The following is a 15,883-nucleotide window of genomic DNA, read 5'->3' as shown; positions in this document are numbered from 1 at the left end:
CATTGCAAAAATAGTATACTCATATAATAAACATTTTTATCATAAAAAATTTGACGATATAAATAACTAATAAAAAAAAATAAATATATGTGCATATTCAAATTGATATATTTTTCATACTTTAAAAAATAAAAATGTTTTTTTCCAAAGAGAGGCGCGAAAATGAAGATGTGAAACGAAGCTCAGGAAATAAAAATATGTCACATCATAAAAATAAAAAATATGTAAGGCATTTAAAGCAATCATTATATAATAATAAATATATTAATAAATTCCAAAAAAGAAATAAAGATTTAAAAACAAAAAAGGGAGGTAATGTTAATTATGTATATAACAATGTGTCAATGGATATAAATAATAATAATAATAAATCTAACCAATTATATTTTAATAAAAATTTAATAAATCGGAATAATAAAGAAACACAAAACAGAATAAATGCATATAAAAAAAATTATTTTAATCATGATAATATAAATTATAATAGTTTAATAAATACACAAACACCAGTTTGCTCTATACATATAGACAAAACAGATGAAGAAATAACAAAACAATTACAATACAATGAAAAACTTAATTCTTCACAATATAATAATTCAAACAATGATGTTATAAATGATATACAAAATAATACATATCCAACATTTATAGAAGAAATTATATTTACAACTAACATAGTTTTATTTACAGGAATACTTATATTACCAACTAATGATAAAATATTTCATAATTTAGATTTTGAAGGAAAAACAAATCCATTACCTAATGAATGCAATTTAAATATTTATATAAATGTTGTTAATAAATATAATTCTCAATATTTTAAACAATTGTTTCCTGTTTCTTATAATTTTAAAAGCAGACTTTTTTATGCAGTTCCTGACAACAATTCAGCCGTTGATTCAACATTATTAATTGATAAAATCATTATAAAAGGAAATTTTAAAACCCTTTCTTTTATTGTTTTAGGCCAATCCGAAGAAATTAATGAATCTTTAAGGTATGTTTTAGATATAGTTTGATATATATTCTATTTCATCTTTATTCTAATATAATTACCATACGATTCCATTTGTCTTTTCCCCATTTTTATTGCTCTTTTTCATTTTCGTCATTTCACTTTACTTTCACAGATACTATCGTGAAAACCTTTATGATATAAACATGAAAACAAAAATTAACGAAACAACAGTAGATGTTGAAAATATAGAAACAGAAAAGGATGATGTTTATTCTCCTAAAAAACCAGTATATATAAAGACATATAACATAGCCAATTTAATGGATGAAAATTATGATTTTGAAAAAAAACATACTATTAATGATCATAAAAATTATGAAAATAGCCAAATAGGTGAATTAAATGAATTGTCAACATTTTCAAATATACTAGAAGAGGAGTTTGTTAAAAATAATATTCATCAGATAAATAAAAATAATAAAAATGATCATGAAAATAATAATTGTAACAATATTGATGATAATTCTAAACCAAGTGAGGAAACAAAAGTAAAAGAAGTTGAACAAAATAAATCAGGTCAAAATGATTTAAACAAATCATGGGAATCAGATTTAAGCGATTCATCAATTGAAGCAGATGATAATAATCATTTTATTCCTCCAAATAATGAATTAATTATAAAAATTTTAAATTGTTTAACAAATTTATATAAAAAAAAAAAAGAAATAGACAGAAATGATTTACCAATATATAAAAAAATAATTAAATTTGGAGTAATGTGGTTATTTTATATATATCAAAATATTAAATCTGATGAAGATAATTTTTTATTTAATTATTCAAAATATACACAAATAAAAATATATGATATATTAGGATGTTTACTAATTTTAAGGAGGTGTGCTTTATATCCAAATTTAGCAAAATATATAATACATATGCAAATTAATTCAAAATTAGTCCAAATTGATCGTATGCGTCCATATATACTTATTTATTTAATCGATATCCTTAGAATTGATGGTGTTTATTTTTTATCGTCTTGGAAAATTAAAACGTCCATTTTAAAAACAATCATTGCGTTAATATCGAATTATTATGTTATGGACCTTTTCTGTAATTATGTAAGTTGAAAAAAAAAAAAAAATAATATAATTTTCCTAGTAGTTTTTTTCGTTTAATTAGCCTTTTTCTATTTTTATAATTCGCCGTTTTCCCCTTTTTGTGTAATTGTGTTGATATAGTATATATGTAATAGCAGGGTATCTTAACTGCTCTATATACCTAACATATACAGTTGTATTTTATAACTATTTTTTCAAAATATATATTTATTGTTATATTGTGATGATTTTTTAGTGCTACTCTTTATTTGTTATTTCATTATATGGTTTATAAAATCGTGCCCAAATTTTATGCTCATGCCTATATATATACTTTAGTAATTTTATTTGTGGAATGATGTGTATTCTTGTTGTAGTAATGATTCCTTTTCATATTATTATGAATATCCGATTTATTTAGTATTATATTATATACACACTGATCATATGCATGTACATACATTTTTTTGGACATTTTCTTATTTAGCTACCGATTTTCGATTCTATATGATTTATACTTTTTTTTTGTATACAACATATACAATTAAACATATATTTTAGGCAATTTTCAAAAATGAATAGAAAAAATATTTATGCATATTTTTTTTGTTTGTTTTCTTTATATATGTTCATATATATATTCTTTATAATTTTAAAGCAATAAAATAGAATTTTATTGTATGAATAACACTTTATAAGTATTTGTTTTTATGCATTTTCCTTTGTCTTATTTGTTTTATTTTTATTCTATTTCTTCAATTTATAGGTCGATGAAAATAATGAAACTTTGTACACAAAACTACTTACTTTATCTTCCAACAAAAAAATGAAAAGGTAAAACGATTTATTCATTTTGTTCATAAATTTAAAAAATATCACCATTTTATTTCTGTACATTCATAATTTTTTTTTTTATTTATTTCTGTATATTCATCATTTTCCTTTCTTTTTTTTTATCATGGATTATTTCAATAGATATAACATAAAAAGACTTCTTGGAATAATAATATGTAGAGTTAAACTTTATGATGAAATACATAAATTCGAAAACAGTGTTATAGATATAATAATTCATAGAGAGGATTATAAAAATTGTCTTTTCAATGAAAATATCACTTCCAAATTAATTTACGAATTAAAAAATATACATAAAGAATTATATCAACATTCTTGTAATCCTGAAAGCAAAAATAGCTGTTATGATATTTTTTATGAAAATGAAATATTTATCAGTGAAGAGAGTGAACAAAATTATAATTATTATTACACATATAAATTGCATAACTATATGTTATCATATTTAGAAAAAAGTCAATTTTTTAACATGTTTTTGTACATTTTAAAAGAGTTTGAAAAACATATAAAAAACATATTATTTTTAAATTCGTATGATATATCTTTTATTACAACTCTTAATGATTTTATATTTTATTTCCTGAACTGTTCAGGTGGAATAAATTTGTTAATCAATTATAACATCGAATTGTACAAAAAAACGTACATAAATATTTGTCTAATTATAAATAAAAAAATGAAACAATTAAACAGTAATATAAATAATAAGAATGAGGAAGGCGAAGATGCCGATGAAAATGATAAAAATTCGGTGAATAATAATAATAACGAAAATTATACAAATATTAATGAAGAAAATAATTACAGCCAAAATGATGATAATGAAAAAGAACAAGTAGAAAACGAATTTAACAATAATTATGATTTTGATGATCCATATAATGAAAACAAACAAAATAATATAAATGAAAACATAAACCAAATGAAAAATTCAGGAGATTCAGAATATATATTTCCTGAAAATAATAATTTTGCTTTTTTTCAAAACAAAAAAGATGAAGATTTAAATAAAGAGACATTTAATAATTTGGATGAAAAAAAAGAAAAAAAAATTTTGTATAATGAAAAAAACTTTTTTTATGATAATTTAAAATGTGTATATACATATAATGATATTTTAAGAAATAAAGATATTTCGGATATATATTATTTAAATGGATATAATTATAAAGATATGAAAAATACTCGTAATTCTTGTTCATATATTTTATGTTCTATAATAGCATTTTATAAATCAAATTTATTAATTAATAATTTTTTTAAATCAGAAGAAAATATATCGTTAGAATATTTTAAAATTTTTAATCTCCTTTCTGCATATCCACTATTTAAATTAGCAATGTGCAATAATAGAAATATTCTAAACTTTTTAATTCATCTTACACATTTGTTATATTATTTTATTTTTTTGGAAAAACAATATGAAGAAAGCAATTTCTCCAAATTCCAAATTAAGTTTAGAAAAAATAAAATAAATGACAATAATATAACAGAAGGGAATAATTCTACTAATTTTTTTGAAGATAATAAAATGAACAAATCAGAAAACAATATGATATCGAAAAATGTCAAAAAAAAATTCTATAAAAAAAATTCGAATGAATATATTTTAGTAGCTATTAAATATATATTAAGTATAATTTATAATTTAATATTTTATGATTATTCTGGATATTTTATTTTTCATTCTGGCTATTCTATTTTTGTATGTTTAGAAGAAATTAAAAATTTAATTGGTGAAATTAAAAAAAAAAAAGATTATTATTTTGGAGCATTAAATTGTAAAAATCTTAATAATTTTTTTTTAAAGGATTATATAAGTAATGATAAAATTCTTTTTAAAAAATATTTCATAATGTATGAAAATTTGAAAGGTCTGTATGCAGATTTATATAAATATGAAAAAAAACGATTTAATGAAATGGATATACAAAAAAGAAAAGAAACATATAAAAATGCGATGCTAGAATTTGTACATAAATATGATAAATCAAATAGCGAAGATAATACAAATATTGAAAATAATAATTATTCAAATTCTAATTTTATTGATCATATTTTATCTATATATCAAGAAAATCAATTTTTTAATTTTATTCCATTAAGATCGTGTTATACCCCAAATGTCTGTAAAATTATTGAAGCATTAAGAATTGAAAAAGATAAATATATTTTAAAAAAATCTAAAGAATTAAATAATTATAATTGTAAATTAAACAATGATATATATATAAGTAACTCTTCAAAAAGCTGTACTCGATTAGGAACAACTATGAATGATCAATATATAGAATTGTTAGAAGAATTTGATGATAATATTATTTCCACTATTAATTCAAATACTACTATGTCAGGATTAGATATTAATAATTCGAATTTAAACACAATATCTAATTCTGCTTCTTCAGCTATTTCAAATGTTGGAAATAATTCAAATTCAAATTCAAGTGCCAAAATAGGGTATTATCCTATTTTACCTCTAAACTTGTTGTATTATTATATGAATCGATGCCCTAATATTAGTTATTTTTCTAATTTATACAAAATAGATAATGAAAATGAATCACAAAATGATGGAAGCGAATATAATGAAAACACAGATAATGATTACAAACAAAACGAAGAAATAAACAAAGAAGATAACAAATATGATGAAGAAAATGATAAACAATTTTATCAAAATAAATATGGCCTATTCTTTTATGATAATTTGATATATAATAATTATATATGTGTCAAAAATAATAAATTAGATGAAAAAAATAAACCAATTATTAATCAAAGGAATTGTACTGAAATTTATTATCAATCAACAAATAGTCATTTTTTTAACGAAAATGATAATGAAATTGATAAAAATTATAAAAAGAATGATTATTATTTAAAATCGATAAACTATATAAATAAATATGATGATAATAATTATAAAAATATAGGATCAAAAATATACCTAGCCAATAATCTTGAATTTATAATAAAATTAATTAACAAAAGTATTTTTTTTTTAAATATTAATAACTTAAAATTAGCTCTAATTAACTTCAATAAGTTAAATGGGAGAAATCTTTGTAAAATAATAAAAAATCGTTTAAAAACATTAAATTTTGTAAAAAGTATTTTAAACGTTCTTTTTAATTTTTTTTATAATTTAACCGCTATTTCAAAATATCAAACAATTGCTATGCTAAAATCTTATAGAAATCATGAGTTATTTTATTCCCTTTTATATTTATTAAATAAATTATTTAGCTTTAATGATTGGTTAGGTTCAAATAATATATCAGAATATAATCATCACACATCTATATATACTTTAAGATATAATATTATTTATATTTTAAGAATATTCTATTGTTGGTTTAATAACACTTCAGATAATCAATCTTTTCTTTTAAGATCGATTTTAAGATATACTAGAATTTTACCTTCTTTTAATATTTCAGGCATGTTATTATTATTAATTTTTTTTGATTTTAAAAATATTTTTCCAGAATATATTTATTCATTTTATTTGTCCACAAATTTGAAAAACATTTGTTATGAAAATAGTACATCTACTACCCAGCACGATGATTCACAAATAGACAAACCAGATTCTGAGAAAACAGAAATGTCAGATTCACCTTTTGAAAGTGAAACAGATTCCCAATATCTTCAAAATATTTCCAGCGACGAGTCTGAAAATGATGGCGTGTTCAGCACATTAATATCCCAGAAAAGTGACAAAAAAAAAAATGAAAATAATGAAAAAAGAAATGCAAACAATAACTTGTCTATATATGATGAAGAAGTAAACAAATTCAAATTAGAACTTATTAATAATTATGAACATCTGGAAAATCGCCTCTTTAAAAATAGTGAAAATCTAAAAACTGATGCTAGTTTAAATAAAGAAAATGCACAAGACTTTTTTAATTATTCTAAAATGTTAAATAATAATTATACAGGAATTTATAGTGATACTGATGCAGATAATGAAAAATCAGATTCAGACAATGAGAGTTGCAAAGATGATGAGCAATTGGATTTTAATAAAAATAAAAATGAAGATGATGAAATAAATAATAATGAACTAAAAAAAAAAAAATTAGAAAAAATTATTTTATATTGTAAAATTGAAGATCCATACATTGTTTCAAATACTAGTGGAAATAATATAATAGAAAATGATAGAAATAACTTAGATAATATAAACACAGAAACAAAACTACTTTATATGTGTTGTTCTATAAATACAACAAAGCGTATAATTAATGACCAATTTTCAAAAGAATATCGAATTTTAAATTTAAATTTTGCAGAAGATGAATATGAAAATACATTTTATTTTACAAATTATCATAATCGAATCACAAACAATTACTTATCCTTTATAGGAAATTTAAATATAAATTTTGCAGATCTAAAAGATGTAGATATCCAAAAAAGCACAAATTTTATTAATAAAGAAATTGAAAATTCACTAATTCCTTCACCTCCAAATACAATGAATGTGACTAAGAATATTCACAATTCCTTAGATCATATTATGCATAGAAATTATATTGGGAATAGTAGATGCGGTATTTCATTTTTATCATATAATAAAGTCTATATAAAGAAAAAAATAAAAAATAAATTTGATAATAATATTTCAGAATTTAAAGACAACTTGACACTTCAAATAAGTCCATATCCAATACAGCATTTCTTAAAAGACAATGAAATAGATAATGTAGAAAATATAATGAATATATTAAGAAATGATGAACATACATTTGATGAACATATAAATATAAGATATTTAAAAAAAGAAGAAAAAGAAAAAGTGTTTTTAATAAAAAAAGAATTAAAAAATAGAGAATACATAAATTTTGAGGATATATGTGATTATATAAATTTTATACTTCGAATAGGAAAAAGTAATAATGTAATAGCTCGATGTCTAAGTGCATATTGTTGTGTCATATTTATAAATCATAGAATACCAATTTTTTCTATTTTATTTAAACATATTGAAGATGTTATATCAAATTTAATTTCAACCACTTTATGTGGTAAAAAAGAAGAAAGTAATAGCAATACAACTATATTTATGAATAAAATTAATTATTTTTCTTTTTATTCATATAATAATAGTCAATCAAATAATATTTATTACACATATAATCAGGAATTATATATATTAAAGGAATTGTCTAATTTATTATGTTTTGTTCTTGATATTTTAAAAATATCTTTTTTTAATAATTATAAAAATGCTTATAATAAATTAATTAAAATTTTATATTTACCATCTCATAAGTTATTAAATATAATTCAAAATTTGGTTATAAAACTTAAGAATATTTTTCCACAAGAACTTATTCGATTTATTATTAAAATTACATCTACAATATTTCAGGGATATATTTATGTTTTTTTCTTATATTTCACAAAACACACTATTATATATAATCAATTATATTTCTTAAATAAAAATATTCAAGATTATACATTTATTCAAAATGATAACTCAAATTCTTTATTTATCCATAAAGATATATTAATTAGTGAAAAACAAAATATATTTTTATTCTCAAAAAAAGATAAAATATTTGATAAACCAGATAATAATAGTCAATCTAAATTAGATACAAATTTAACAATAAAAAAAAATGAACAAATTTCAAATAATAAAATGGAAAAATATACACAAGTTTTTTTTTCATGTCCTAACTATATAAAATATATAAGATTTTTTTTTAAATATTATTTTAATTTAATTAATACAAAAAATGTTATTAATAATAATAATAAAGATATAATTTACAAATATTCAGATTATATTAATTTAAAAACAGTTACTATGTGTCTATCTACTATTTATGAAATTATCAAAAATAAAGTTATTTATTTTTTCATTTTTTTTAAAGTTGAAAAAAAATTAGAAAATCTTTTCTTCAAATATATACAAACATATAAAAACCATAACAAAATTGTTACACTTTTTACAAAAGTTGATATTAAATTTCAAAAAATACATGAGTTATATGACAAAGAAAACGATTATATTCATACTTTTAATTTTTTTTTAAAACTTAATAAATATATAAATATATCAAACTTAATCGAATTTTTCTCATTGTATTTTGATATTATTCAAGATAGCACTAATAAAAATTTATACAAAATAATTGAGTTATATGAGTATTTAAATATTATAAATATTATATTAAATATAGTTATACAAATTATTAATTACAATTTTAATTCCCTTTTTATACTTATACATCTTTTCCAAAATAACGATGAAGAGCCTGTGAAATTATTAAATCGTATAAATCAAATGTACAAAATTTGCAAAATTGAATATAATGTAAAACAAATATATAATCATATAGATGTAAAAAAATGTAGAAAACAATATTTTAAATCTTTATGTAAATTTTCTAAATATATATTCGATTTTAAGAAAAATTTTCTGAATTCATTGTTGAATTCTATGCGCAATTTATATCAATTTATTCTAAACAAATCGAATCAAACAAATCATAATGCAACCAATTCTGAACCCACTTCAAACATAGAACCCGATTTATTAAATAATTCAAATTATACAGAAAATGCTATAGACAAAGATAAAAATAACTTTCTCATTATTTTTGCAAATTCAATTTTAACTATTATAAATAAGTTAGAAAGTGTTAAAAGAAAAGTATTAAATTTAGATACATCTTATATTCCAGCTATTACTTTTAAAAATTTTCTTTTATTTATTTGTTATGATCTTGACCAACTACATATCTTATATAAAGATCAATCTGTAAAAATAAAAACAAAACTTGAATTGATTTCAAATCAAAACGATGAGTCAATGGCTACATCTAAAAGAAGGAAGCTTGAAAATGATGAAAATGTTGAAAATGATGAAAATGTTGAAAATGATGAAAATGTTGAAAATGATGAAAATGTTGAAAATGATGAAAATGTTGAAAATGATGAAAATGTTGAAAATGATGAAAATGTTGAAAATGTTGAAAATGTTGAAAATGATGAACGTAACGAAACTTATGCATTGAAAAAAAACTATTCTTTCTATTTTGAAAAAATGTATAATAACACAAGTTTTATGATAAATAACCGCTACTTATTTAATAAGTTGTGTGAAGTTTTTTATTCAAATTTATTTTTAAACAAAATAACAAAGGCATATGAATCGCATCAACATTTAGATAATAATTATTTAACTACTATAAAAAATATAAATATTAGCAACATTAATCCATCACTTAATAAAAAAATATATGATTATCCTTCTCATCTTTTTTCTGATATTTTGTCAAAAATATATTTATATGAAAATGATGAAGATAAAAAAAGTTTTACATTATTTAATTTATCACAACAAAACAAAACTAAAGAAATTGATCAAACACATTCTTTGTATAATTATATTAATATATTAAAAGAAGAATTTAATAAAATGCAAAAAAAAAAAAATGAATTATTATCCCAAGCAAAAAATAAACAATATAATAAAAGAAATGATAAAAATTCATATGACGATCATTTTAGAAATAGAAAAACCATATCTTCTAGAGCTCCGTCAAAACATGTTGATGATTATGAAGCAGAAAAAGCAAATCAAACAACAAATAATGAAAATGAAAATGATGAAAATAAACAAATAACTGAACAAGTTGAATTTTGTAATAGTGAAAACTTACATGAACATGTTGGAACTCAAAATAAAAATATAGGAGATTTTAATTCAGGAAAAAATGACAGTATTTCTTCTAATAATATAAATAAAAATAATCTAAATATGTTTAGAAATACTAATATTTCTAATACTGTAGATATGGAAGGAAATATTATGAACAGCTTTGATGAGGATGATAATTTTGGAAAAAATCAAAAAAAATTACAAAAAAATATTAATTATTTAACAAAAACTAATATAAATAATGATGAGGAAAATATCAATATTAATGAAACAGATGAATTTCATCAATATTCTAATTACAATAATAATACAATTCATATCGAACCAAATGATAAAAATCTTCAAAATATATCTGATAATAGTGAATTAGTAAATAAAACATCACAATTTGAAGGTTGTACATGTTATAAATTTACATTATTAGGATGGAAAGAATTTTCAGAAGATGGGCATAAAAATGATTTAGATGTTTGTAAAATTGTTAATAAACCTGTTTTATTAAAAGATCCACGAATTAAAATGAAGTTTCTTAGAATTTTGGATAGGCATAATAATATAAAAGATATTTTTAAAAAGCTAGGTGTCGATATAAAATAATAGTACACAAAAGTACCCAATTTAACGAATTTAATAAAATTGTCAATAAAAATATATCATCATATTTTTTATCTTTCTTAATAAAAAAACTAATTACTACCATTTGTTATATTATTATGATTCTTTATATAATTTGTATTTCATGTTTCTACATGGATATTGCCCACTCCCATACATCAAATATAATTTATTCGTTTAATTTTTTATTTTTATTTTTTGTGTTATGAAGTTTTTCACATATAATAAGTGTGTATTATTTTATGATTCCACAAAAACATCAAAACGAAAAAATAAAACCAAAATAAAACCAAAATAAAAACAAAATAAAAACAAAACAAAATGAAAACAACATAACAAAGCTCAAATGTAACACACATTTGCCTGCCTCAATTTAAATGGCTTGATGTCATACCCCCTTTTTAATTTATGACCTTATTGTCATTTTCTTTTTTCTTTACTTTCTCCATTTCAAATGTTTTGTATTTGCCTCATCGTTAGGTTTCAATAATCTCCACACCTGAGGTGTGAGGAGATGTAATTTTTTATCATATTGGTTTAAAATGTTTTTGTTATTCTTTCTATCTATATAAGTTAATTTTGATGTCATTCCAGAATAATTACAAACTGAATAACCCGCTTTTAAAATGTTGACTAATTTTGTCAATGATATAATTGCAGGTGTAATAAAACCCAATGATTTCATAAAAGCCTCTTCATTAAAATTACCATCCTTTTTTAATTTCTCAAAATATAATTTTAACGATTTGTCATTATTTAAAGCTGATGTGTTAAATGGATAAATTAATGGATATGCTAATCTAGTCTGTAATAAATTTACAAGCATATTTATACGAGTTATTAAAACTAGTAATCTGTTTTCTTTATTTATGTTATTCATTGTTATAATTATATATTCTATGTTTCAAATGTGTTGTGCATTTTTCAAGTTTTTCGTGAATAAAATTAGTGAAAGAAATATTAAAAAAAGTAAAAAATCATCAAAAAAAAAATTACTATTTTTAAACAGCTAAATAAAAAATTCAAATTTTTAATCAAATTTTTATTTAGCTATTTAAAAATACAGAACAAAAAAAAAAAAAAGAATTTAAACACAATTTCTATATATCCATTTACAAATTATTAGGCAATATACTTTGACATATCTTTCAAATTAAAACAATAGTAGAAACAATATTAGCAACAAAAATTATGTCATTTGGAATAAAGAGTTTATATGGTTTGAGAAATAAAACATCAAATAAAAAAAGATACATATAAACATAAAATCGGATAAACTTAGGATATACTCTAAAAATATTGTTTTTCGTAAAAAAATAAATACCCATTTTATATCATGTTATGAATATTTATCAAACAATATTTTTATTTTTCACATTAAATTGTTTAACATATTATAACTATATATTTTGATATTCCTCCTATAATACATTCCTCAGATCATTTTTCCCTTCCCCATTTTACATAACTCAAAATATTTTTTAATTTTACAAATTATTTTTTTTGTAGATAGCTTGCGCTACTATTATTGATATCATAGACAATTTCAATGAATTATTAAAAACTATTTATGAGGATGAATATGCAAAAACGCCTAATAACCATATAACAATATATATATGTGATAACACTAATATTCCACCATACTATGAACCACATTAATCTTAGTAAACCCTCTTATCATATTCGGCCTTTTTCCCTCAACAATTTATAACCATATAACTTATTTACATTATTATTTCAACGTGCAAACACAAAGAAAAAACATATAAATATAAGTTTATATATGTATATGATCCTTATCTTCCTCTTCCCTTTTTTAATTCATATAAAACGTCATAATTAAAACTTCTAATTTCGTATGTGTCTCAAATCCTTAAAAGATTTATAATCATCATCAGATGTTCCGTTATATAGTTTATTACCCAAATGCGTTTCTTCTCTTTTTAAAATGTGTAATAAGGATTTAGCAGATTCTCTTATTTTCGTATAGGCAGATGATGTTTCTTTAATCGTTCTATCATATTCTAAACGTGTTTGTATTTTTTTAGTTATACTATTACATATTTCTTGTAATTTTTCGTTTAACAAGGCTATCTCTTTTTGTATCCGTTCTTTATCTTCTTCCTCATGTAAAATTAAAAAAAAATAAAAAAATATATTTTATAATGATAAAATAACAAAGTTAAAGAAACATATATAGAATGATAATAAAGTATGGTCCAACATGCAAACAAAGAAAATACCATATCAATAATCATAAAATGAAAAAGGTTTAAAAACAAAAATGCAAGCAAATGCATATGTATTGAAATTATACAAAATGTATGAACATAAGTCACAGTTTTGACTTTTTTTCTTCATTTTGTTTGTACCTTTAATATCTGTTCATGTATGTTTTGCCTTTTTATTCTTAGCAGTTCAATGCATTTAGATAACTCATCTTCACTTTTTATGAGAGGTATACTCTTTTTATGATCCATTTTTAACACAAATACTTCAAAGTTTGGAAATTATACGATTAAAAAACATAGATAGATATATTCTTGCTTATTATTATTGTATTATTTTTTTTTCGAATTTATAATTTCTATTTGAACGTATATAAAACAAATTTGGCTATGTAATTTATTTTAAAAGTAATACTAAATAAAACTAGACATCTTATATGTTTACATTAAAAAATATATACACGTATAGAATACATTTCAAAATTGTTATAATATTTAATTGAATAACTGATTTATCAGAAATGTTTAAAATTATAATTGATCTAATTAAAAAATAAATGGCAAAAAATGTAGTAAAAAAAATTATGTAAAAATAAGTGATAATGAATTAACAAGAACATAAAAAAACAATACTCTCTTTCTAGTAGAACAGTCAATTACAATATCATCGATTTTCTTCTATCTTGTTTGATTTCATTGTTGTTTTATTTTAATATTTTTATCATTATATTTTATTTTCCCCTTTTTTTTCCTATCATATATACATGCACCAAAATTTCCAATTTATCATTAATTAAAAACATTATCTATAAAATGGAAAAAATGGTATTTAATAAAAATAATAATATATAAAATAAAAAAAAATATTTATGAATATAAATAAAATATAAATAAAATATTCTCAAATATGTACAAAATATACGCAGATATATACACACATGTACAGAATATTTCTTTACTTTTTTATTAACAGTACATAATTTATTTTTTGCTAAGCATATAATTTAACCAAAAATTAAAACAACAAACTTATTTATATTTCATGTACATGTAAAATTTGGAACTTTTTTTTGTGCAGCTATAAAAATTGAAAAAAAAGACAGCAATTTGCATTTCATTTATATTTTAATAAAAAAATAATTATACATATTTTAAATTTAATTAAAAACAATCATATAATAATAATTAAATTAATCATAATTTTTTCAAATAATTCTAAATCAATATGTTTAATATATATATAATTGTAAGACACTTTAATGATGATAATTATTTATTTCATTTTTTTGTATGTTGGCTTATCATTTATTTTTTATTAGTTTCAAATTAAATGTTAATATAGAAGGCTAAAAAACAAAAAAATCGAATAAACAAAAAAGTTGTGCAATTACATCATGTAATATAAAAAATAATAATAATAATAATAATAATAATAATAATAATAATAATAATAATAATAATAATAATAATAATAATAATAATAAAATAAAATAATAAAACGACTAAGGAGATATAGTTTTTTCCAATTTATTTTCATTAATTTTTTTCGTAAAATGGTCATTCATGTGCCCCATAACACTTTTTATATGATCAGATAAATTTGGATGATCCATAAATATTTCAATACTTTCGTCACTGATTTTAATATCGTTAACTGTTCCTATAATCGAAGAACACTCAAAAGTCTTTTTCTCATTAACAAATGTGGTAGACTTTATTAATTTTTTATAACAATCCTTATTCACATTGATATCATTATTTGTAGCATCATCAATAACATCACTCATTTTATTTTCTAGTTTTTATTAATGGGAAAAAATATATTTATACGCTTTTCGTGGATTAAACAATTTGGGGAATATGTGTATGTATTTTATTAGGACACAAAAATTCCTAAAAATATACCTTTTTTTACATGGATATAAATATTTAATATTTTGGCTATTTTTTACGTATAAATATACAATACGATAAAATGGTTAATTATCTTTACAATATAGACAATGGATGAATATGTATAGATATTGGTGTTTCTATTTGAATAGGGTTTATGCTACAAATATACAAAAAAAATTTAAACAGCATATTCAAAATAATGCATACACTATACGATTTATATCACGCTCTTTACAAAATATATTTTTCAAATTACATGTAATAATTATTCTTCTTTAAATAGCGAACCCCAGCTTGTTCTGTTTACCTATAATTTTGTTTGTTATAATAAAAGTATATATACAAATGAACATAAATTATTCTTAAGATATAGATCGTTTGAATAAATTAAGAAATACGTATATGATGATTCCTTAAATTTTCCATGAGCATTACCAATAGTGACATACAACTATGAACAAACCTATTGGCAAACTATTTTTTTAAATATCGTGGCATATGCAAAATATAAACAAAAATATAATAAAAAAAT

General features: G+C 20.2%; 4 protein-coding genes across 4 annotated transcripts; 1 reads left to right on the top strand and 3 right to left on the bottom strand.

Moving 5' to 3' along the window:
* Nucleotides 1-134: 134 nt before the first annotated feature.
* On the top strand, nt 135-11,206 carry PBANKA_1142100 (conserved Plasmodium protein, unknown function; the record flags this gene model as incomplete). The annotated part of the gene is made up of 4 exons (XM_034565985.1): nt 135-1,003; nt 1,137-2,088; nt 2,834-2,901; nt 3,043-11,206. 4 exons carry the CDS (start codon nt 135-137, stop codon nt 11,204-11,206), a joined length of 10,053 nt encoding a protein of 3,350 aa, XP_034422627.1.
* A 454-nt stretch (nt 11,207-11,660) lies between these two features.
* PBANKA_1142000 (conserved protein, unknown function) lies at nt 11,661-12,104 on the bottom strand (the record flags this gene model as incomplete). The annotated part of the gene is made up of 1 exon (XM_034565984.1): nt 11,661-12,104. The coding sequence occupies one exon, from the start codon at nt 12,102-12,104 to the stop codon at nt 11,661-11,663; it is 444 nt and encodes a 147-aa protein (XP_034422626.1).
* Nucleotides 12,105-13,075: 971 nt separating this feature from the next.
* Nucleotides 13,076-13,707, bottom strand: PBANKA_1141900 (DIP13 homolog, putative; the record flags this gene model as incomplete). Its single annotated transcript, XM_034565983.1, has 2 exons — nt 13,076-13,351; nt 13,600-13,707. 2 exons carry the CDS (start codon nt 13,705-13,707, stop codon nt 13,076-13,078), a joined length of 384 nt encoding a protein of 127 aa, XP_034422625.1.
* A 1,250-nt stretch (nt 13,708-14,957) lies between these two features.
* PBANKA_1141800 (conserved Plasmodium protein, unknown function) lies at nt 14,958-15,242 on the bottom strand (the record flags this gene model as incomplete). The annotated part of the gene is made up of 1 exon (XM_034565982.1): nt 14,958-15,242. One exon carries the CDS (start codon nt 15,240-15,242, stop codon nt 14,958-14,960), a length of 285 nt encoding a protein of 94 aa, XP_034422624.1.
* Nucleotides 15,243-15,883: the final 641 nt, after the last annotated feature.

This window comes from Plasmodium berghei (genome assembly GCF_900002375.2).
Source record: "Plasmodium berghei ANKA genome assembly, chromosome: 11".
Taxonomy (NCBI): domain Eukaryota; phylum Apicomplexa; class Aconoidasida; order Haemosporida; family Plasmodiidae; genus Plasmodium; species Plasmodium berghei.
This window is presented reverse-complemented; position numbering and strand designations above follow the sequence as displayed.